Source organism: Eutrigla gurnardus, assembly GCF_963514095.1.
Source record: "Eutrigla gurnardus genome assembly, chromosome: 7".
Taxonomy (NCBI): domain Eukaryota; kingdom Metazoa; phylum Chordata; class Actinopteri; order Perciformes; family Triglidae; genus Eutrigla; species Eutrigla gurnardus.
The window spans coordinates 19,205,250-19,230,108 of record NC_139921.1 but is presented as its reverse complement, the minus strand read 5'-3'; the positions used below and the strand labels follow the sequence as shown (position 1 = coordinate 19,230,108).

Genomic DNA, 24,859 nt, shown 5'->3' with positions numbered 1-24,859 from the left:
TGTGTGTGTGTGTGTGTGTGTGTGTGTGTGTGTGTGTGTGTGTGTCACTATCACCTGACAGGCAGTGCGCGGGTGGTCTGCTCAGGAAGTTCAGGGGGGTTGACAAACATCAGTTTGAGCAGCAGCTCCAGGTAACCGACCTGGCGAGCCAGACGGGTGCTGATGACCCACGCCCAGCGCCAGCTCTCCCTCTCACGCCGACTTCCAAAGTACACCAACACTAGAGACAGTAGAAGAGGTGAAATTGTTATGGTCGATTCATAAACATCAGTAAGTTCCCTTCTTCTCAAAAAATCAATAACATAGTTAAGAAGCTCAAGTCATCATCCTAAACAATGTTAGTGAGCAAAGCGGTTTCAATCATCATCATCATCTTGTATAAATGGGTATTTGTTTTGCAACAGGTATGTATAAAGATGTGTGCATGAATTTCTATTTAATCCATGTGGAACTCCTTTTGTGGTCCTGAAAACAGAATACAAAAATATGCCATAATGTAATCGGACCTGTTCCACAGAGGCTGCTTTCCCTGTGGAGCAGGTCACATGAAATGTGAATTTCTTCAGTTATCATTCAGTGTTGCATTTCTAGCTCATCTGTCTCCTCACCAAAAAAGATGTAGAGCAGAGCGAGGAGGCTAAGGGAGACGGCGATTGCCAGCTTGGGATCAACGGTAAAGCCCAGAACCACGGCCACTGAGCCGCAGAGTAGCAGGGTGAGAAAGACCACCAGCCAAGAGAACTGGAACAACGGCTCTATCTGCTGGCCTGCAAAGGTCTTCATCTCATCTGATGGATAAGAGGAAGGAAAATAATTATAAAAGACACCATGAAAGGACATAACTTAAAGTGTTACAGAAGGATTGAAGAAACGGTGGAAAGCCACAAAGCTTTTCACAGTTCAGTACTTTTCAGCTTTGTATGAGACAGTTTTTAATTCTGTGGGCTTACTTACCCTCCAGTTTCTTAAGAAGGAAGGACTTGCCACTGCCCCACTGAGCATACAGTCCAACACAGATCGGTGGCTGCATGGTGGGCTCACTAAGGATGTCGGCTAGAGCGCTGCTATACAGGTCATAACCCAACATGTCTCCATCCGACTCAGAGGGCGAGAGGTGCTCTGAGAGACAGAGAGAGAGACAGAGAGAGAGAGAGAGTTAAATTAAGTAGAGGAAGATAAGAGACAACAAAATAAAGCTGTATATTATTCTACTTATTTTTAGTCTATGAGCTTGTCTTGTCAGACAACTCCTCCTGAATGAAATGGAAAAATGGGTCATACTGGCTCCAAATATCTGTGTCAGGATGCTTTTCTGGTGGGTGCAGTCGATGTTGTACGGTGTCTCTCCAGCTTTGTTGGGACGGTAAAGCAGACGACCATCTTTAGGGTTCCTCAGCAGAAGCTCAGCCAACTTTCTGCTCCGCCCTCGGATGGCAATGTGGAGGGGTGTGTCTCCTTTCTGGAGGAAGAAAAACACTGAATTGACTGAAAAATAGCTATCTGGAAAATGCTTTAAAAAAATAGCAGGCAAAAAGGAAACCTTAAATATGCCTTATATTACAAATCCTGCTATAAAAGTAGTTATGATAAGAGTTTTAAGAGTTACCTTTTCCACTGCAGACACCTTGGCTCCTTTATCCAGCAAGAGTTCCACTATCTCAATGTTCCTCATTTTTGTTGACTTGATAAGTGGGGTCTCTCCCTCCTGAAACACAAAAGATATGTTTCATTCATCAAATGTTAAACTTTTTATTTATGTATATATGAGAAATCAAGAGAATTAAAGGGAGAAACATGACACATGATTTATTTATAACAATGAAGACATTTAAAGAACAACACACGTTTTACTTCTTTACTACTGAGTGTGTTGTACCTTAGTGCAGCTTTCGGTGTCGGGGTTACACTGCAGGATGTCTCTCACCATGGTAGCGTTGCCTTTCTCGACTGCCCAGTAGAGGGCGGTCTTCCCATCCTGATGGATACAGTTATGTAATCTCATGGATTAAAGTTCACTTCACCGAGGAACAACAGAACTAAACCGTATTGAGTAACGGAGCGAGATATCACATAGAGAACACAAGAAGGCCTCCTGCTCATTTTTAAACATTAATAAGGCAGCGAGCATAGCGGGAACGGAGCTCCTACCTGGCCTCTGACGTCAATATCAGCATATTTGTTCAGCAGAGCTCGGACTATCTCCACATGACCTCCTCTCACTGCTCCAATCAGCATTGTCTCCCCACTCTGAGAGAGATGGTGAAAGAGAGACGTGAATTGTATTAAGTTTACACTGTATTAAAATATCAACTACTCTTCTACATCTTCAAATAGCGAGCTTGTAACGCTGCTGTAGGGGGGCCTCACCCTGTCTAGGATATTGACATAGGTGCCAGCATCCAGCAGGTCCTGTACGATCTCAGTGTGACCCTCCTTGGCAGCAATGGCCAGGGCTGTGTTGCCATCCTTGTCTGTCATATTGACATTTGGGTTTCTCTTCAGCAGCTCCTTTACAACCTCTGTGTATCCACCTTTCACTCCCACAATCAAAGCCGTCATTGAATTCTGAAAACAAGAAGAAGGAATTTAAATTCAAGCATTTCAAGAAATCATGGGTCATAATGTTTCTCTCTACTGAGCATTTTTGGTCGATGTTCAATACTGAACATGTTCAATAATTTATGGATGGAGATTAACAAATTGAATTTCACAAATGTTATCAGTTTATTTTAAGCAGCTCTGGGAGACACTACAGGCTTGATGGCAATTTATTATTGAAATATTGTCTAGCAAGCCCAATAACTCATGCATTTTTCCAGGCACTAGAGTCTCTAAATCACATATAAATGAATTGCTATGCAACATTAGCCATTATAGTTGCATCTGATTATTGATGCTACATACTGAACTTTCACATCGTTCAGTTTGTGACAGCACAGATGCAACATGACTCGAAGGAGCACAGATGCGCTGCATCATAGATGCAATCAATTATTTAATATTGCGGTGTACTAATGAGTTTGTGGCGCTTGGGAGCATTAAATCTTGATCATGTGAAAGCCACACTTGCGAGAACAGGCCACATTGTGTGTCATGGCCCCCTTGATGAACCCAGAATAAAATTAGACCTGCTCAACTGTTAATCTACCTGGTCGCTCTACCAAATCAAATATTAACATCATGTGGAAAACACCAGCAAATATTATACTATGTAAATTAAAGTCGGTACAAAGTCATATAGAAGGCACTGTAATGTGGATATCAGCACTCAAATTACAATTTTCTATATTTCCAGACTTCACACTGGTAAAACTGCTTTTAATTAAAGCCTAGATTATTGTGTCGATACTGTGATCAAACTTAAATATAAACCCAAAAATAACCCCCAAATGTCAGCTCACTGTTACTGTAAAAACAGATAATACTTAGTTCATATTAGTAACTTAGACACAAAGATATGAGAAATGGGGTTCAGGTTGAAAAATACCAAAGATACCCATTAAAATCAACATTATTTGCTTAACAAAAATATATATTGTACTTGAATCAATAACTTGACAGATATTGTACATCAATCAACCCAATTATTATGTAAACTACAATTGGAAACAATTCTACTCATTCTACTAGTGTTGGATCTCCATTGAATGCTACTGAAGAATAGTAAAGAGCCATTCAAATCTACATACCGCTCCTTCTTGGTCCACATCAGCGCCGTTGGCCAGAAGGTGCATCACGCTGTCAAAGTGGCCCTTCCTGGACGCCCAGATCAAAGGAGTGGTACCATACTGAAGAAAATAAGATAACATGACAAGGTGCATGAGACATGAGTGGCAAGATATAATTTAGTCAACAACCCAGGGACTTGTGATCAACTGTGAAGGAAGGATATAAAATGAACTGAAGAAGGAAAGAGGGAAGGTGGATGTGGAACAAAGCAGTTGAATCTAATACTACTGACCTTTAAGGGAAAACCACTAACACGAGTGTGATTAAAAAACAAGTAAATGATGAACATCTGTCAGTATGCAGTTACCTTGTCGGAGCAGTTGACCTTGGCTCCATACTGCAGCAGGAGATGGACAATCTCTGCGTGGCCCCGACCCGCCGCCCAGATAATGGGGTAGACGCTGTACTGTTGGGCCAGAGCAGAAGGGTGAAGTCATGCGGACAGTCACTAATGATCAGTGTCAGGCCTGTAGTCGTACTTTAAGCCGCGCTTTAAGCGACCTTCCATGACTTAAAAGAGCAGGTGACGGGGGAGGCACCGCACAGTACAGGTGTTGCAGTGGCGTTCACATTTTTGTTATTGTAAAGTTATGTGGACTAACATTTACAACTAATGTTTGTAACATTCCTTATGTCTTTGTAATTTTCAATGCTGCTACAAAAGAGCAACAGATGCCAGTGATGCTATGATGAACTAAGAATAAAAATGCAATGTGTCCAGTCTCAGTACCTGACCGGTGATGTTGGGGTTAGCTCCTTTTTCCAAGAGCAGCTGGACCACATCTGTACGCCCTTTATAAGCTCCCCACATGAGAGCAGTCCAACCTCCCTGAGTAGGACACACACACACAGCACACAGATGAGTTGGAGGAGAGAATTTGTTCATGACTATAAAACACTGTTACATATAAAATGTGCTGTGTAACAAGATGTAGGGCCAACAACAGTATTAAATTCAGGCAGCATAGGTCAAATCTATGCAGATTTTGTGGTAGGAAAATGTGCTATTTACAGCTGGCGTGACACACTTTCCACTGAGTGAACAGTACCACACAGCGTGGTTTATTATAATCCCACTGCGATGACTGGCTGTGATCTGTCCTGTGCAGCTTAGACATGCCTCGCACGGCAATGAGTCAGCTGATGCCTTGAGTCACTTCCATAAAATCATAGCGGTATCAAAGGTAAATGGCTCGTCCTACATGATAAAAAGGAGTGTAATCAAGGAGTGCCAATATAGAAATTAAATTACACAACCTACTGCAGTTACTTCTCGTTAGGATTACAATTTCACGAAAGGGTGAGGGAGGGAAAGAGGGAAAAGGGGGGAAAACTTAGTAAAATATGAGCACTGTGCCGATGTTGTAATTGCATTTCATGTACTCTCTTTTGTTGGTGCTTAATAAAACATTAAAAAAATAAAAATAAAAAGGATTACATTTTCAGCATTTCTGGCAGCAGGAGCTTTTGAGCTGGGACATCGACACCACAACTAACAACAAAGGTTTTCAACCCCAGGTAATATGTGTATCTGATCTCCTTGCTGCCAAAAAGTCTGCTCATGAATGTACAGAATAGACTGTCTGCCGCTGAAAGGTTTAGATCCCAAAACTAAATCATATCACTGCCCATGCGGAGACAACCAGGGATCAGTAAATGGTATTATTACCGGAGAGGAGCAATCCCACGTTAAGTAATTTCATTCAATGTCCATTTCGAGGTGAAACAATCATCCTGTTCAACCAGTGCTTGGCCATTACACTTAACAGGAATCACCAATGCAAATACAATCAGGCTGTTATTATATTTTGATCGTATAAAGGCTACATATTAAGAGTTAACTTAAAAGGCTTGTTCATCAACGTTTAGTTTAATGTTTCATGTATATTTAGAAGTTTGAATAGTCTTATTGTTCCATGTTGCTAAGCTATCGTTTCTTTTATTTCCATATAAATACATTGTCAAAATATAAACAACATTTGATCACAAAAAAAAAAACATGCATACATTGTCAAATCATTGACACTGAGGTTATATTTTAATCCGTAGTCTTGCTTCATTTTACACCCAAGTACCGATGGGACCATCATGGTGAATTTCCATTATCAGGACAATTGTTAATATTCATAATTAAATAATTAATAATAATAGAGGCTTGAAATAGCTACCAGCATACTATCACAGTAGTAGTAAGGTGAAAAATAGAGGTAAAAATATTCGAATTGTCATGTATGAAAGAACAAAGTGACACAATTTTGCCATTTTTAATTCATTAATTTATGTATACATCCTTTGTTTATGCAGGGAAAAATAAGGATTCATGATTACATCATTTAATTATTTGTTTTTCATAAAACATACTATACGCCTAATTTTAGCACCCAATTCACCTTTTTAGTTCTTCTTTTTTAATGATTATCTGGATATAATATTGACAAGACTGTATGGTATTTACAGAAAACATGATATCATTATTATTATCGTACAGTGCACAGTTTTGCATAATGGCGTGTTTTTTATATTATGAGCAGATTTTAAAACAATCGAGTAACTTTATTCTCACCATGTCTCGATGTTCCAGGTTAGCATTATTCTCCAGCAGTTCCCTTGCCACCACGATGTGGCCCTCCTTTGCTGCCGAGATCAACGCTGTCCAGCAGTCCTGCACACACAGACAACCTGTTACCGTGGGAACTCGCGCCAGGCTCCGAATCCAGTTGGACAAACGTCTGTCAGAGCTCTACGTGACCTACCAGCTGGTCATACCAGGTGCTCATGGGAACGGGGTGTCCAATGGATGAGTGTCAGAGAATAAAGTGTGTGAAACCAACTAAATAGTATATAATGCTTCTCCTTCCTTCTTGTGCAGTGAGTGAGTATGCCATGTGTAATAGCAGGTTGAGATGCACGTGAGATGTTAATGAGAGGTGGTGTATGGTCATAGATGCGTGCGCCTAAGTGGGAGGGTGGCGTGTGTGCGTGCGTGTGTGGCGGGATGAATTCTGAAGGCACAGGGTGTTGGCCAGCAACTGGATCCTGTCATTTAGTCAAAAGTCCGAAGGTAAAAAATGTGTAATAACTTGTCATTATGGCTCATGATGGCTCGTAATAGCTGTGGACTAAACCAGAGTGTGGTGAGTTCAGCAAGATTGGAACATCAACGCTGCTAGTTTTTCGACGTCTTCTTTGTCAGGTGGATATTGTGGTTAAAATGACTGCGTTGTTTTTCACCTGGACTCTAAATGCCACGTGCGCCTGCGTGTGAGGCTGTGCTCATAACAGGCAGTTTGAAATATTATGTGTGCATGCTTACAACATCATCCAAGTTCACGTTGGCTCCTCTTCTAATGAGCTCTTGTATTATCTCCAGATTGCCCTGCTCTGCTGCCACCATCAGGGGAGTCTGTCCATTCTGGAAGAAAGGAGAGAGTGATGGAACTAAAACTGTGGTCATGAAAAATGCACTTTTACCATTGTAGATCATATCCCCAGTCATATTGTGCACCTATTTAACAATATATACCCAAAAAAGACAGACAAATATTTCTTTGCATTTTTATATCTAAAACCAATATATTTTTCTTCCTGTGAAACAAAATGAGATGTGCTTACATCAGCTAGTACCAACCAATTTCAACCAATAATATTGTGACGTCAATCCATCAATCTGCAACATAGGCTTATTTCTGACCCACCCCATTCATGCATACTGAAGACATAGATCTTTAAATACAGATCATATAAGGGTAAATACTTCCCTATAAACCTACAACCTCGAAACATGGATTTGGTTCAGTGAGTATTTACACCAGCAAGATGGTTTATGTAGGATTGACATGAAAATAAACTGTGTGTGCCCATGGTCATGGAAATGATGGAACGAGTCACTCAGTGTAACACTGTGGCTTGTTTATGTCTTTTTTAATAGTTTCTTGACAACCATAGGGGCAGAGAAATTAGCTATATCAGGATTTGGCTTTTTATAGACACTTTATCTCATATATGGCCAATTTAAAGGAAAATAGTAGTCCTCCATAAGCCACAAGCAATATCAAGCACTATGTCTTCTCTTTGCAAACAGCTTTACAATTAGTTTCAGTACGATTGTTTAACAACAGCTTTGAAACTGATTCTAATATCCTTTTACCCACAAAGTACTTGCTGTATGATCTCAAAGATTACATTACTTATCATTACTTCATACTGCTCCCCAAATATATGGCTGACTTACATCACTCCGGCTGTCCACATCTTTGAACTTGTCCAAATGTGCTTTGACGGCAGCCAGGTTTTCCTCCTCCACGTAGCTGAACAGACTCTGGATGGCCAGAGAGGTCATCTTCAGGGAGGTGGTGGTATCCATGGCTGACTGCTAACCACATGCACACCACTGTAGAGCAAGAGGAAAGCAGATTAGCATTCATACAAGGCTAGAGAAAGTAAAGGTATCTATCTGGCCAGCACAGCTAAGTGTACAGCGCTAGTAAGAGGAAGAGACATTAAAGTCGGGAAGAGGGTGTGGTGCATCTTTGAAGTGATGCCAGGCAAACAAGTACAGCCCAAAACCCAGCTCACAGGCACAAACTAACCCCACACAAACAAAAAAAGGCTGTATATTTCTTGCTAAAAGCGTCATATTTTAGAAGTATTCTTCAAGTGTTATTGAAAAAGAAAAAAGTGGATATTCTGCTACATTAGTGTCGGTTTATTGAACAAATTATCACCAGTGTGGTTTGAATGTGTATGGATGCTTCCTTGGATTTTCATATTGTTTCCATGCATTTATATATACACGTTAACGTTTAAAAGTTAAAACAGTCTGATGTCTTTTCAGAACATAAAAGTGTGGTTATAATAGGACAATGCAATAAACATGCTCATTACACAAGAGACAAGAGGAGCACTTGATTCAGTTCAGTTCAGATTTAGTTCAGTTTGCCTGCTCATGCTGAAAACATGAACCGCCTGCTTAGTATAATGAAGGCAGGGCAATCACAATGTTCCACTCAAGCAAGTCAACAATGTCTTCAAATACCACTCAGGACAAAGAATAGTTGCTAAACTTTTGATCCATTGATGTAATGATGACGTGGACAATTGATGCACTCGACTGTGTGCTCCAATTATATCTAGACTGACCTCAGTTCTACCTTCCTCCAATGCTTTAAATTGGACTTTGGGGGACTTCTGTGCACCAAATAAGAAAAGTATTGCTTTGTCAAGTGCCTACTATTGATTTTTAATTAGAATCGTCATATACATACAGGTACATGTATGAATATTGACCTGTGCATTTAATGCTTCCCAAGCCTTTGGCAGAGTGGGTTTCTATAAAGCGCCGCCTGGGGTTTCAGTGTCTCGCTCAATACAAGGACACTTTGACATGCAGACAGTAGGAGCCGTATTTGACATAAAGTGCTTTGCATTGATGAGAAAATAGCATTAAGACGCAGTGAGGCAAATGAGGTATCTGACCAAAAAAAAAATCAATGCTGACGGGCAAGTTTGTGATCATCTATCATTAAGCTTCACCATTCTAAACAATTATTCCCATTATACTGATATTATAAGACATAATTACACTGTAAAAAAAAATCAAAGCTTCCTAGATATTACATCTATCATTTGACACGTCACAAAAGAAACCCCCCTCAAGGTGTAGTAGGGATTTTGCCAATCAATTAAGAAACTCATTCATCATTCATCAAGTTCTGCTCCTCCATCACGGTCAGACTTACTTCCTGCCACAGCGACACAGAATTAATCAGCTACATTCATTCATTCCTTGGCAGTGGGTTTCACTTAAGGACAAGCAAACATGCTGCTCAATATTACGACATAAGCAGCTCAGGTCAATCAAAGCTTAAAAGTTCACATGCCTGCTGGGCTGTCAGTACAAAGGCCCAAAACAATCAATTCAGTCAAATTCAGAGCAGCCAATCAATGAATAACTCAATAGTCTTTATTTTATCAAAAGCCTGACCATGATTCTTCGGTCAGGGATCACCTGCCAACTGTTCTGCCATATCAGACAACGTCACACAAAATTGACAAAAATCCTTTGTTTACAATGATGGGAATATGAGCCTGTTGACACACCCTCCTCAGCTCCTTGTCTCTCAGCACAATGGGTGGACAACAACGCCACACAAGAACCAATCAGTAAACATTTTGCTCGCTTTCTGTTAAGCAATCATCACATTGGAGCTCACACACATCCTTTTGACAAAACACACCCATTAACACAAAAACAACACACCAATAAAAACAGTAAAAGGTATTAAAGCAAATGACTAAAGCTGCAATTAGAGACTAGAAAACAGTAAAAGGGTAAACAGAAGAACCCCTTACCTTAGAGTAGGGTGAAGCTTGTATTTATTCAACACCAATCTTTATCCCTTGCTCACTTGTACACACGTTCAACAAGCACTGGCGGGCTGATGCTCAGCATCCCCCCTTCACTCAAGGCTGAATATTAGATGAGGGGGCTGGCCAACGCCCATCTCCTCCCAACACAATAGGCACACACGACCAGATTTTCATTCATTACATGCACTGGCTCAGCGCCAAATTATATGGACAAAAAGGGGAAATTATTCCTCCTGTTACTTTAATGTGTTTAAATGACTCTATTGCTGAACAATTGAAGCCAAAATGTTAGTTCAGGAACCTACAATAAAATCACCAAACAGGTAGAGGCATTCAGTGTTTTTCCAGCCTTCCCACTAACACATTAAAATAAACCCTTTTTTAAGTATGAAAACACAAAATCCCAGGCGACATCTCATCTGGTTTTACCTCGTTATGTGTAAAAAGATCCAGATGCGCTTTCAGGTCATGTTGTCACGTATTTATGTTAAAACACAGACCACTGATATTATCATTTTGTAAAACTGCTTGTCAGCTGTGAACACACACAGACATGAACTTGATAGGATCTCTAAATTTAACCAGTCAGCCCTTCATGGCTTGTCATGTGGGTATGAAACTGCTGAGGATTCAGTTGCCTGTCACATACCACAGTCTGCTTTTTACACCAGCCTATGTCCAAGAGTTGAGGCAGTAATGAGTTTTACTCTGAAAGGTTATCCGTCCAACCGAGTAACGTTAAACCTTCTGCTTGAAACTAATCCCTGATCACAGAGGCTACTGGAGAGAAACTAAAACTGAAAGTCTGACAAAGTTTCAACATAGTGGTCATAAACTACTGTGGGCATGTGCATCTCCTGTAAATTAGAGTAACGTTTCCAACTGAAGGTACACTGTGAACTCCCTGTCTTCGGATTGTCAAAAAAAAAAGTAAACATCTGGATAAGACACAAAAACATAGAGAGATAGAGGGGGAGGGGGGTCAAATATGACTAATAAAAAAAAGTCAAATAATAATACACTTTGTTTTTTGGTCTGTAATGCTTTTTGACAAGGATCTTAGGACACCCCGTGTTTGCTACTATCACTACCAGACAGCAACAGTCGCTAGCCAAACTCCCAGAAGCTAGCAAGCTAGCGTTAGCTCAGAGTGGCTAGTTCTCCAACAGGTCCTTACATTTGTTATCACCTCTTAAATGTGCACAAAAAGTACAGTATACGACACGAAGTACTCTTACCTCGACTGGGTTGGTCTGTACTGGCAGCTATTTTGATTCTCGCCCAGAGAAAATAGTAAAAAAATAGCGTTTCATCATGTCATACTATGACTTCTGTGTTGAACAGAGCGACGTTAACCTGCTACATACAGGGAAGCGAGTAGCCCCGCCCCCCACTACCGCTGCTTACAGTGGCGGAACCCAAATTCGAGTAGGAAATATTGTACTTTTTAATATTTTTGCAGATTTGAATTTCAAAACCTATATTGACCTTAATAACTGCAATTGTTTTCCAGTATATGGAACTACCAAGAGTTTATTAAACTAGCTACAACATTAATATGCTGATAACGAATCAGTGACAATAATCTAATAATTTTATATAAAAAAAGTAAATAATCCAACACTCACAGGGGTAGTTTTTCTGCATTATCAATCCTTTTGATACTTCAGGTAATTATTTCCTACCTCTGTTATGTTATTATTGTTATTTTAAATGCAGAACTTTTACTTGTGATGGAGTGATACTTTTACTTGAGTAAGGATTGTGAATACTCCACCCTGATTATTACACACTTCTACTCAATTTCCTATTATGTTTATGCATGTATTAAACAATAGATGAGGGACCTAGAAATTGTGGTAAATAACAATATAATGTGCTTACCGGGGGAGGACATATTTAAAAAAAAAAAAAAGTTTCTGTATGGGTGCCCATTCTTTGGGTGAGCCAGATGACTGCATACATACAATAACACGTTTTAAAAATATATCAAATATGTTTGATACAGAAATGCAAAATAACATACTGGAATATTTCATAGTGGTAGGAAGGGAAGTCTAATGTCACAGCAATATCTGATTTAAAAAAATTGTTGAGTAAACCATTTCATCAGCAGTGTAGGCATTTTTCACGTAAGACATTTTGACGTGTAATTGAAAAGACAACATTAACTACCTGACAACATTAACTATGGCTCTGTTGTAGTCCCTGGAACTAAAGTGGCTAAAGGAATATACATTATTAATTTGATCATTTACACCTGTGATATGTCAAAATGTCCTGGGTGAAAAGCACCTATTGCACCAATTTCCAGTGGCGATGTTCAGGACAGCTTATTGTGACATGACCCTCAGCATCATGTAGACAACATTGCAGGGACTTTGTAAAATGTCATATTGTAACATTTCTGCAGTTTGCAATGAAAAACATTATAGCAGTAAAAGTAAAAGGTGTGGTAACCCATCATTGGATATTGTGCATGTTGACTCACTATCATGAAATTAGCTCCACTTTTGCTTTTCCGGCTGCAAAAAAAAAAACAACAACCTCTATTACAACAATGCAGGACCATAGTGTGTCACTGGGATTTCCCCCTTTTTTTAGCAGAAGCATGCTCACATTTTAATAGTTGTGTTACTGCTAACATTAATCTTACAGGACAACAAATATTAGACACACGTTTTCAAACATCAGTTTTAGTGTTTAAAAATAATTTCTCTTTATTTTGCCACATAAATCAGAATTTTAATGGACTGTTATACAAATCTTTCAATAAATTTCCTTCTGACACAAAAATAACCATTATGTTACACAGGCGCACGCACACATACAACATGGACACATTTGCGCACACACAAGCACACACGCAGGCACGCATGCTCACATACACACAAAACAAAAATGCGCCATTCTTGATTTGGCACTTTGGACATATGGAGCAGTTTGCATTGATCTGCTGGTTTGGGAGGCCATGCAGTGCAATAATCGCTATGTTTGTAGAATGACATCCCTTTCCCTTAGGTGGACCACGCTCGCCTACGCAGGGCCCAGGCTACAAATATAGTTCACGTGAGACCACACCAACATGTACAGAACACATGAATGCACACACACACACGCACGCACGCACATACACACACAGCTATGGCAGGAATATGCAAATGTTAGAAAATCTTAAAAAGAAATGATAAAGCGCCCATCTGCTGCTTCGTTATTGTGTTACATAACGCAAATGCACCAAACCAACTCAAATTACTGACAATTAGAAAGGGAAAAAAATGTACGACTTCAAAGTTTTTCTGATATTGTGGGCTTTAAATCCCCGGACTATTTCCTGCTCTAACAGATACCTAAAAATGTGTGTTTTGTTCCTTGCCTCCTCTGCACCACATTTCATTGACTAAGTCCATATTAATGTCCAATGACACAGAAATGTATCACATAGTTTGAACTGCTGCATGTTATAAAGAGTAAACTGGAAGATTTGAAAGGCTTAAGGTGAGCCGTGAAGTGAAACATGAGGAACCAGTGTCTTTCACCCGACAGTAAACGCACACTGAAACATACCCTAATCTAACGTAAGTGCACACAATATGAAATAAGACCATTTACCACAACTGCCGGATTATGTCTTTGAATTTTGTACATTATTATTATTATTATTATTCTGTCACATACATAAATAATCGTATCAGATTTCCACACAGACAAATTCAAATTGCACACCTACATAGTCTGCAGCCTGATCACAACATGTGCTTTAAAGCACTGGAAACTTGTGTTCAACATTCAATTGACTTAATAATTATGGCTACAAAACCTTACGTTTTCAGTGAATGTGGTAATCTGACAATATTTATGTTATTTTTGTAGGAGACAATTAATTTAATTGTATGAGCTTGTATGAGTGATTTCCCCAATTATACAATTTTATTATTTAGGACTTGCATTAATTAAATAGTTTTGGATACTTGTATTACAGAGGCACGATATATTAACATGAAACCTGTTGTGTATAAAACATGAACACGTGGGGGGAAAAATTAAAGAAAATCACAACCCTGAAACAGTCAGAAATCCTTAAAGAAAAAAATGGAAATCACAACAGGGTAAATTAACTCCCTTTGAAACACACATTTATCTGACGAGTCGTGTTTGTCAAAAAAGCAGCAGATATGAAAAATATAAAAAGAAACGGGAATCCATTTAGTTACTCTTGAGTGCCTCTGCTGCTGGAGATGGACGAGATCTGAACTACACTTTGGGACTCTTTAAGTCAATTCATCCCATTAAAAAAAAAAAAAAAAAGCATTGAGAATGGATTTGAAATAGTGTTGTCACAAACATCTAAATACAAAACATGTACAGTGTGAATTCTTCCAATAAAGATTTTTTTTTTTTAAAAAGACATAGAAATCAAACAATGTTTTGAGGATCCTAAGGCCTGTTTGAAATTGGCAGCTGATGATAAAGTTATGTTTCTTTTACACAAACGCGTTTTCCATTTCCACCTAACGGCGGCTTGTATCCAGACGGTGACAAAAACCCTCCACATACTGCACGTCTAAACTGTTTGCATGACACCACGGTGGTGAAACTGCATTGAGGTTCTTGCAGTGTGCCATCCAACTGTTATTTCACCAGCAGAGTACATAGAGGGTTTGAGGCAGCTCGGAAGTCTTCATTTCCACTAATGTAATTTAAAAGTAACCACTATCACTCATTAGTTTACACCATGGCCATTGTTACATCCTGGTCTCTTATCCATGTCAGAAACTGTGATTGCTGTCATCCTTGCTACTGGAAGTTTTGACAGAACATTGTTGTGTGTATTCTGTCTGTTAGGATTCTCAGAGCGTCCAATATTTGGTTCTTTGACAGACTCGCCACACTCCAGCTCTCAGTGCTTTCTAGTTCGTCTTAGTGTTTCTGCTGTTGAAGGGACTGTGCGCCGCCGTCCTCAGCCTCATGTGGCTTTATCTTTCTGGTTGCAGTTGTTGTCTGTACTGTTGTGGTCTGTCTGGTTGTCCTGTAGGCCGTCCCGCTGCTCTTTGGCCAGCCGGCGTCTCGATTGGACGGGTAGGGCCACCACCACCAGGAGACAGAGGAGATGTAAGCAGTAGTACCAGGACCTGTAGAGACATCCCAACGGCCAACACAGTTTATAATTAATAGTTTGAGAATAAAACCAAAACTGTAAGCACCCACTCCTCTAGTGTGGTTAAAAACTAGGCATGGCAATGTCGGTCAGTTAGTCTACTACTTTGGACTAAAATGTCTTAACGTCCATTGTATGAATGGCATTTTGTGCAGGCATTCGTGCTCCCAGGAGGATGAACCCTAATGGCTTTGGTGATCTGCTAACCTTTTCCCCTAGCGGCAGGCGTTTGACATTTTGGTGTTTAGTTCTAATTAACAAATGTTAGCAAGCTAACACGCTAACCTACTGGGACCATGTTAAACATTATACTTGCTAAGCATTAGCATGTTAGCATTGTAATTAGTTGTTAGCATTGGCGCTGTGACCGAGTACAGCTTCACAGAGCCGCTAGACTGGCTGGAGACTTAGTCTTGTTATGAACACCAATTTTTACATGCAGAATACATTTGATAAATGTTGTGCTATTATTATGCATATATACTGTACGTCTCATAAACTGTTACAGCCTGACAAGAGGGGAACTAAGCTAACGAAAGTGAAATGTTAATCTCTACACTGGGGCCAGTACCTTAATTTACATTCGTAATATAACAATCAGTAACCTTACTCACTCACTCTAATAATTACTTCAGGGATACAGCTCAAAGCAATATCCTATCAATATCAACACACTACTCCATCAAACACACAAACCTGTAAAATTTGAGTGAGGATCCCACAGAGAGTAGGACAAACGGCGCCACCGTGTAGCTAATGGCAACCTGAGTCCATGCCCACGTGATGACATCATAGATGTTTCTGTACAACTCCGAGACCAGGAAGTACGGTCTGATGTTGTGCCTTACCTGGAAGGGAAGACAATTGGAACGTTGTGAGTTGAAATTCTTGAACATCATTTTCGAGTGAATGACTCTGTAAATGTTAAATTGCATCGCATTCATTTAAGTGCTGAATGGACAAGACGTGAATTGACCTAGTTCTTACATGGCAGCCGGCATTACTGCCTACTTCTTCTTATAATCTGCTCATGCCTCTCTGTCTTTTTCCATTTGATGGATAAGTGAACTTCATCTATGATCCTGTCTGTGTGGGCAGAGGACAGTTGTTTTATAGACTGATCAGCATCCTATTTATATTTTTTTTTAAACACAGAAGTCCCTGCAGGAGCTCGCCGGCACCACAAATTTACTCTGTGCTCTTTTCAGTTAATCAACCTTTCCAGAGTAGATTATCTAGAATTATAGTGCGAGTTTCCCCGTGCAGCATTACTCCACCTCTAAATAAATAACCTCCTCCCTACTTCTTTCACAAGACGAGAGTGTAGATGTCTAATCTAGCACAGATTAGTGGTAACTGCCTCACACTTAAACATGAGCTTTACTACTACTTTACTATTATCCCATAAAAGCATTGTGTTTGTGGTTCTGCTAAGTAGCAGTGGTAAATCTAAAGAGCTCTTTGACAAAATGCCAAGGATTCACCTTCTATATTATGATTCATAAGCTGCAAGAGTTGCTATTAATTAAACACTCCAGAATTCTTTTTTTTTTTATCTATTTTGCTGGATCTGGTGAGGTAAAACTCCAACAATAGGTATTGTGTAGATAAAACAGTGAGTGTACTCACTGCCCGTGCAGCCATGGTCATGGCTATGCCAGTGAAGAAGGTCAGGTAGTAGCCGGGGTAAACCCCATGCCACATGGCCGACAGCAGGAAGGTGGCAGCCATGGGGTTGATGTGACAGCGCTCATAGCACACCCTGAGGAGAAGACCGACATGTCACACATCATGCATCACACATTTGAGCAACCCTCTACTGCAAGGAAGCTTGCTAAAGTTACAAACAAGCCGAGCAAGGCACAGTATTACACCCTGAATAGTTTTACCTTTTGAGCCAAAGAGCTGTCTGGATGTTCCAGTTGTCTAGGAACATCTTGAAACTGGTGGCGAACTGGAAAAATCCCCAAAACAATCAACTTTAGGATTTAGTTGAAAAAGGACTTTATGTGAATATTATAGGTCTGCAATAAAGAGCCTAACCTCAATGTCCAAAATTCTGAGATTGGATATCAGGTCCCACCGTGGGGAGCCATCTTTATTGTATCCATTGAAGCCAAATCCGGCAGCATTGTTGATAGCATCAGCTGCAGGAGAAAGGTACAAATGTTTGTAACAGCTGCACATCCTTAGAACATGTTACTTTGTGAAGCAATGACAAACAGATGGAGCTCTGGCAACACATGCATTTGTCATTGGTAAGAATAAAGAGCTGCAGTTCTTTAATTCAGCACTAGATGGCACTGTTATGTTGTTAAATAAGTGTTTTTAAGAATGCATCTCAACATACTGTACATGCTATTTTAAAAATAACCAAATCCGTTGAACCGAGAACAGCTCAGTGAGTTCATGCAGGTCAAATAAGCAGCAGCATTGAGCAAAACCGAAGCACCTCTGTATAAAACTGGCACCAGATTAAGTCTTGTATTGAGAGTAAAGCAATTAGAGGGGATGGAGCAGAGTCTTCACTCTAACTTCATTACTGACAGAAGAAGAGGCCAGGCTGACTCACCATAAATCACATTTAAAAAGTATATACATGTATATCTTCTATTTAATATAGAATGAGTGGGAGTAAGACAAGTCACATCAAACTCACCAAGTGTCCAGACAAAGTAGTACTTTGGCCTGAGAGCCAGCATGGCCAAGTAAAGGTAGAGGACCTGAAGATGGAAGGGTGTGGAGCTGACGAAGGCATCGTCTATGGAATGCTCCACCGGGAGCAGCTGGCACAGCGACATATAGATGGCCAGCGAGATTGCACATGTACACAGCTTGGAGATGACGTCACGCTGGGTGGAGGTGAGAAAGGAGAGCGGTATTCAAACTGTTAAAACCCATCCGTTACATCATATTATATCCAAAAACGACAATAACAACATTAGGTGAAAAAAAATTAAACTTAAGAACTCAAGTCCTTGAGCATTCTCTCATGTTTGATATCTACTGTCTGTGTACCTTTCTCTTCTAAGATGAATACACACTCTTGGAATGTAATCAAATTATTAGTGCGTTTATGCAGTAAGAAAACACAAATAACCTTGAGGTTTAGAACGTTTGCGTCATTATGTTTCAGTTTCCCTAAAAGGAAACCAAACGCATTCTTATAAGCCGGCACCCCTTAAAAAGGACTCCATGGCTGCATGTTCCTTTGTCAAACATTACCCAAATATGCAGATAAAAGAGATTTGCATAGGTTACAGTTATTGTAATATCATAGCTGCTCATTCAAGAACTCTTTTTGAAGGTTTAAAGCATTTTAGAGTGTTTTCCCCCAAGATGGCATTAAATGTGTGTCAGATTCAGATTCAGACAACTTTATTGGTCACAAGAAAATAAATTCATTTGCAGTTTACCCTGTCCTCAGTCACACAAACAACATCAACATGACATCAGCATTGTGTCAAAAATGCACAGGTCAACAAACCGAGATCAGTGACATATGCTACCATATTAAAGGCATCATTTAAAATGGCTACTGTCTAAATTAAGCAGCCTGACGGCAGAAGGAATACAAGATTTGGAATATCTGTTGGTTCCTCAGAGGAACATGATAACGACGGCCTGAAGGTATCACAGAGACCTGACGAGAACGTGATCAGGTTGGCTGAAACATTCTTTGCTTTTTTTTTTTTAACCTAAATTTCCCAGAGGGAGCAGAAGTCTCTTTGCTTGACGCCAATGACCTTGGAACATACCTTAACAATACTATTAAGGCTGTTCTTGCGTTATTGGATAATCCTATTAAACCAACAGATAAGAGAACATGTTTTTACCACAGTGTTTGCAGACATGCCCTTCTATTAAAGCGCTGTACCTTGGGCGAGGGTTCGCTCTGCTTGTACTTCCCGTTCTCCTTGCCGTTGGCGTTCTCCTGGTGGCGTGGCTGGTAGCACGTGCCATCGATGAAGGCCATGTAGTCGTTGTATGAGCAGCTGGGCCCTGCCAGGATGCCCATGAAGTTACAGTTGTAGCTCAAGTATTCGAGTAAGCTGGGCATCCGCCTTAAGGGCCGCAGGGAAGAAACAAGAGCAGGTTGAAAAGATGTTCATGTAGTGCCACACCCTTTAATCTAAGATACAGTACAATAGGACAACAGGCAAAAGACCATATGTGGAGATGGCTTCCCGTCCACCGAGAAACCAGTATGGTTTATTCTATTGAACCGTCAAGGACGAGAGGGAGCGCCTGAGTGCTTTGACTGAAGCTTTTGTGGTCTCTTACCCTCTTTCCTTGCTGAATTGAATCTTCTAGGGAAGGTAGCAATCTTGTTTCGCCTGCCAATTCCTCATCTTCCCAGTAGCCATGTCAGACTCAGTGGCTGACTCACAGTAGCCCAGCGAAGGTTTTACGAAACGAAGCTCTGATGCATCATATCTGGGAACTTATACTCACACTGGCTCCCTCCCTCTATGATCAGTGCATTTACTGTCAACGTCCAGTGTATTTCCGGGCTGCAATGAGTGTGTCACCATGTCAGTCCTGCTTCCAGCCATGTCTCTTATCTCTTCAGTCATGTAATCACATATTAACTTCCCGTTTGGTTACAGTAGCAACTCGTCTCCCGACTGAAATGCTTTTTCTATTCTCTCTTTTCAGCGTCTCGGCTGCACCGCTATCTCCAATAGCAACCGCCAGGGAAAATAATCCGCGGTTGCAACACAGGACAGATGGAAGGCAAGCCATTCGTACAATACAGTTCACATGAGAGTAGTGAATGTGTGGTATCCTAGATACCAAGTGCCTAACAACGGCTTGACAACACCAGAGAGAGCCTGAAAGTGGGGAAATGTGGGCGATTTCCTATTCCTATGAGTTCATTAACATTGATTTAAGACCATGTCAACTTTTTTTTTTTAAATTCAGCTTGAATGAATGGACCCATCATCATCTGAAACAGTAAAAACATACCTGAGTCACATACCTGATAGCTAGGTATTTCTGACTGGGAGTCAGCTGCCCCTCTCGCTTTGTCAAACCTATAAACAGACACAAAGAAGAAAATAACTGTAATTTATAGACATGTACACCTGCTAATCATTCTTTGAAAATCAGGTCACCGCAATACGTATTGAATGACCCCGTAATACGTTTCTTCTGCTGCGTTAACGGAGCACAGTGAGTGAGAGAGGCGAAGAGTGGAAAGAAAATGTGATACTTTTGTGTTGGCTCCTTACTGATAAATAATACTCTGCTAAGAGGACAAATTACACCCCGGCCAGACCTCCTGATAGCGGCTACTGTTGTTAATGAGAAGGTTAGTAAAGGTCCTCTCTGAATGCTCGTTGGGCTAACGCTCTGGGCACATTTGAATGAATCAGTCTGCTCTTTGTTTATGAAGACCGCCGGCTTTGCAACTCATTAGACTGAACACTCGTGGCAAGCTTTGGCATCATGGGGTACATGTAAGGCTGAGTGTACAGCTCATGGCGCGAGGCTGTGCTCAGTTATAAGGCCGTAATTAAACCTCCGAGCCTGATAAAATGAACAAAAAGGCGAAGCAGCTTCACCGTGCCTTCAATAACTGTATTCTTAAGACCTGTCTCCCATTGCACTGTATGTTAAAAAAAATGTGGTTAAAATACTGAGCAGTGTGTTTGGGATCACGTGTGACCAGTAGGCAAGAATCCGTGTGTGACAGTTCTCTAAAGGATGGGGATTACTGTCTTAGTACTCATAAGACTCACAGTTGCAGGAGAATCAGTGACCTGAAAAAAAAAACTCCATGAAACTTTATATGGCCTACACATGCACGCACCCACCATCGCTCACACATAAATACACAAACGCCTATCAGACTGCTGATTGTGGTCTGTCTAGAATACCCTGAGAGGACTTAAGTCCCCAAGAGGGACAAAAAAAAGCTATGAGTGACTCTAATCATCCTTTCAATCTCTTAGCCGCTCTGTTGCAGTACTTGATCACCATTTATTTTAACTGTGTCAATCTCGATCTTTAATATATTATTCATTAGCTCATTTTCAGTTTGAGCTAAAAAACAAACAAAAAAAAACAAAAACAAGCTTCCAAAGTTAGTTAGTTAGTTAGTTTCATTTATTGTCCACGGTGTGGAAATTTGTTTTTGGTCTCATAAAAACAACAAGCAGGACAACAACAACAACAACAACAACACTTACACACAGACATCTTCAGGGCAAAAAGCAGGACAGCACTGGCAGTTAAATTACAACACATCAACGCATCAACGGGGCATGGTGTTCAGTGCCCCAATTGCATTAGGAATAAAGGAATTTTTAAAAATGTTACGATTTGCCCGTGGCACTTTGTAACGTCTACCAGAGGGAAGAAGTTCAAACTCCCTATTGAGTGGATGAGAGGGATCGTTTGCTATTTTGACAGCTTTTATCCTAAGCATTTCCTCATACATACAACTTAATTGTTTCTGTCTTGTCCCTATGATTTTTGAGGCAAGGTTTACTATTCTCTGCAGCTTGCTTCTTCCTTTAATGTTTAGATTACCATACCACATTGCCATGTTAAAAGTTAGAACGCCCTCTATCAGGTTCTTATAAACTGTTTCCATAATGTGCTTACTCACTCTAAAGGAGTTGAGCTTGCGCAATAGATGTAGACGTTGGTTACAGGTTTTAAAAATATAGTCTGTGTTTTCACTGAAATTTAGGTTACAATCAATATATGTACCTAGATATTTGAACTTGTCTACTACCTCTACAATTTGTCCCCTAATTATAAGGGGCTGCACAGGGTCCTTTTCATGAAAAACAAGTTCCTGTGTTTTTGTTACATTGATCTCTAAGGAACTTTCGTCGCACCACTTCTGGAGAGATGACACATGTGCTCTATATACTTCCTCTCCGACTATGTCCCCCTTCTTTAATAAGGCAACCAGGGCCATATCATCCGCATACTTAAACAAACAAAACTTTTCCAGATCTAATTGGAATTCGTTTTGTGTATATGGAAAGTTGATGTCAAATGGTTCAAATGGTTGGATGGTTAGAAAGGTTAGGGTTAGGAAAGCCTATTGGTCACGGGTCATAGGATACAAGCACATAGGAAACACAAGCATATAGGAAACATCCCTCTGGTCCATCAATTCTAGCCAGTTTAAATGAGCTTGTGTTTAAAGTCAGCCATTAAACTGTTACACACATGGAGGGAGACAGAGAGAGAGAGAGAGAGAGAGAGAGAGAGAGAGAGAGAGAGAGAGAGAGAGAGAGAGAGAGAGAGAGTGCATACTTGGTCATTGTTCTATTACATAACTGTGTTCATGCTGTATGGTTCACTAGTCCATTGTCAGAACTGACTACTGGCTCAGAAACATGGCCATGTGATCTGTTTGGAAACTCCAAAGAGAACTGAACCATTTTCACTTCTGTCACGTCTGCCACTCATTTTTTCCACAGAGGATGTGCGCGCGCGCGCACGCACACACACACACACACACACACACACACACACACACACACACACTAACACACACACACACACTATAAAAAAACACACATGCTTTAGAGACACTTTGATGCTTGTCTTACCATCATGTATTTCAAACGCCAAGCTGGTAATCTTCTGTGTTATAACCATCATGGGCCTGATAAAGAGCAACAAATGAAAAAGGCCATGTTAATATTGAGAATTGCAAAGGCCACCAGTACACCACGTTCACGCAGATAAATACATGATTTGTGTTTTAGTTTAGAGGAAGTTGTCGTGCTAAACTACTTGCCCATATTCAATGTTTTGGGAAGTTCCTCCAGTATAATTGCACTTTTGCTGAACTTCAGCTATTCTCCTCTCTTCTTCAGGCCCAATAAAGTCCTATGCCACTCCACCCTCTTGCCTTAAAGCCCATTCTCTATCAAAGAACATTGTAAAGTCTACTCTCATGTTCTATACTTTTAGACACATACAACCTTGCTGCAGCAAGTACAGGTTCTTGACATGAAAACTGCTGGTGGCAGCATCAAGTTAAGTCACAGAGTCCAAAAAACAAGCAACAGGGAAGAGCTTTTCTGGTCTTTTAATAAAACAGGAGGGAAATATTAGACTTCCAGTTCCCATAGAACAAAGCACATGTTCACACTGACATTAAGGAAAATGCGAAATCGACATTCTCAAGACAAACGAAGGGAAGGCAAATAAGGTAGTGAAATCTCTCCCCTCACAGATGCAGTATGGGTTTGCATTGGGTTGCCAAGCAACTAGCCACCCCCACCGTGCTAAGAGTGCAGGCTGTCTGCTTGCATTGTCAGACAGTCTGGAGGAGTGGGAAGCAACCACAAGTCGCTATCGGCATCCTCCTGCAGCCGAAACAGTGTGACATGCTCTTGTTCCTGTGTAGCTGGTTGGGTCATGTCCAACGTTCCCCCGACTCTTACTGGTAACTTCAGCTTTTTAGCTTTGCGCTGCGTATAGCACTCAAAATTTAGACCAATGGATGCCTTTTGGTTTTTGATTAAAATCCTAAAAAGATTATAAAGAGTACTGTGTAGCTTACCCTGTGAAATCTGCAGAGTACATTCCATAGTCAAACACGTAGACTCGTGTGATCTGACATAATATCAGGTAGCCAAGTGTCACAATGAAGCAGTACCTGTGGAAAAAGGAAGAACAACAGAAATGGGAGAATTAATGATTACACAGTGTTTGTAGGTTAAAAAAAATATGTAAAATACAGAAATGTTTAAAATCCCCAATTCCAACAGTGAAACATTGCTGTATATGTTCTAACATTGATGTTCATTAGCAACGATTCATTTTACACGGTGATCTGGAGCTTTTCATGCAGGTTCATGCTTAACCTCAGTGTTCTCATTCTGTCACTTTGTTCTGTGGCTGAACAAGGTCTTTTTACAGTACAGTACAAAAGACAGAGGCCTTGGCACCATGGCAGAGCTATGGAAGGGGGGGGGGGCAAAGATAAGACAAAAGAGCTGAGGGTCAGTGGTCGAAGACAACACAACCTTTCATCAGAAGAGCGAAGACAGAGCAGCACTTAAGCCTGTTGTACAAAGCTGTTGCAGAGTCAGCCCAAGTCAAAGCTAGCTAGCGTTCCTCTTCTGCCAACAATAAGAGGATTGTGCTGCTCTGTGAAGGAAGGAATACGACAGCTAGGCCAAGGCTGCATGGCTGATAAGACACAACGGGACCTCTTGATTCTGAGAGCCTACTGCATCTCCAGTCCAAGGCACAACCAAGTCCGATCCCGACTGCCAAGCATTTATAACAAAAATGAATAAACCACTCTGCAATATGAAATATTTCTGGAATAAAAAGCTCTTGACGACACAATACTATTAATCAGAGCACCCTCAGAGAAAGCACTATAATTATAATACAATAATACATGGTAGGTGCTCTGAGAGTTCTGTTTGTATCCAACCCACACTTGGCACGTGTTTTGAGTGTTGCTCATATCTGAGAGTAAATGGCTCTTTACAAAGGCCTCCAAATACCCAGACCAGCCAGAGAGCAACAGGGCTGATTTAAAATGTACTACATGGTTACAGCAACATTATCAGCAACACGAGTTAAAATGATTTTGGTGTGGTGAGTAGT

At 40.5% G+C, this 24,859-nt stretch overlaps 2 protein-coding genes across 4 annotated transcripts in view; both read right to left on the bottom strand.

Moving 5' to 3' along the window:
* Positions 1-11,468, bottom strand: part of kidins220a (kinase D-interacting substrate 220a) — a 42,116-nt gene extending 30,648 nt beyond the window's left edge. For all 3 annotated transcript variants that reach the window (XM_084014001.1, XM_084014002.1, XM_084014003.1), the window contains exons 1-15: positions 11,337-11,468; positions 7,961-8,119; positions 7,043-7,141; positions 6,293-6,391; positions 4,460-4,558; positions 4,037-4,135; positions 3,690-3,788; positions 2,368-2,565; positions 2,149-2,247; positions 1,877-1,975; positions 1,607-1,705; positions 1,282-1,459; positions 955-1,119; positions 609-788; positions 55-220 (exon numbers count right to left, since the gene is read on the bottom strand). In XM_084014001.1, the coding sequence (XP_083870127.1) occupies positions 55-220; positions 609-788; positions 955-1,119; positions 1,282-1,459; positions 1,607-1,705; positions 1,877-1,975; positions 2,149-2,247; positions 2,368-2,565; positions 3,690-3,788; positions 4,037-4,135; positions 4,460-4,558; positions 6,293-6,391; positions 7,043-7,141; positions 7,961-8,092 (1,811 nt within the window). In that variant the 5' untranslated portion in view covers positions 8,093-8,119; positions 11,337-11,468. The remainder of the gene's footprint in view (positions 1-54; positions 221-608; positions 789-954; positions 1,120-1,281; positions 1,460-1,606; positions 1,706-1,876; positions 1,976-2,148; positions 2,248-2,367; positions 2,566-3,689; positions 3,789-4,036; positions 4,136-4,459; positions 4,559-6,292; positions 6,392-7,042; positions 7,142-7,960; positions 8,120-11,336) is intronic.
* A 1,324-nt stretch (positions 11,469-12,792) lies between these two features.
* mboat2a (membrane bound O-acyltransferase domain containing 2a) overlaps positions 12,793-24,859 on the bottom strand; it is a 37,956-nt gene continuing 25,889 nt past the window's right edge. The window contains exons 4-13 of the mRNA XM_084014009.1: positions 23,799-23,894; positions 22,837-22,892; positions 20,241-20,295; positions 19,134-19,320; positions 17,916-18,108; positions 17,300-17,403; positions 17,146-17,210; positions 16,886-17,018; positions 15,953-16,104; positions 12,793-15,230 (exon numbers count right to left, since the gene is read on the bottom strand). Of these exons, the coding sequence (XP_083870135.1) occupies positions 15,065-15,230; positions 15,953-16,104; positions 16,886-17,018; positions 17,146-17,210; positions 17,300-17,403; positions 17,916-18,108; positions 19,134-19,320; positions 20,241-20,295; positions 22,837-22,892; positions 23,799-23,894 (1,207 nt within the window). The 3' untranslated portion in view covers positions 12,793-15,064. The remainder of the gene's footprint in view (positions 15,231-15,952; positions 16,105-16,885; positions 17,019-17,145; positions 17,211-17,299; positions 17,404-17,915; positions 18,109-19,133; positions 19,321-20,240; positions 20,296-22,836; positions 22,893-23,798; positions 23,895-24,859) is intronic.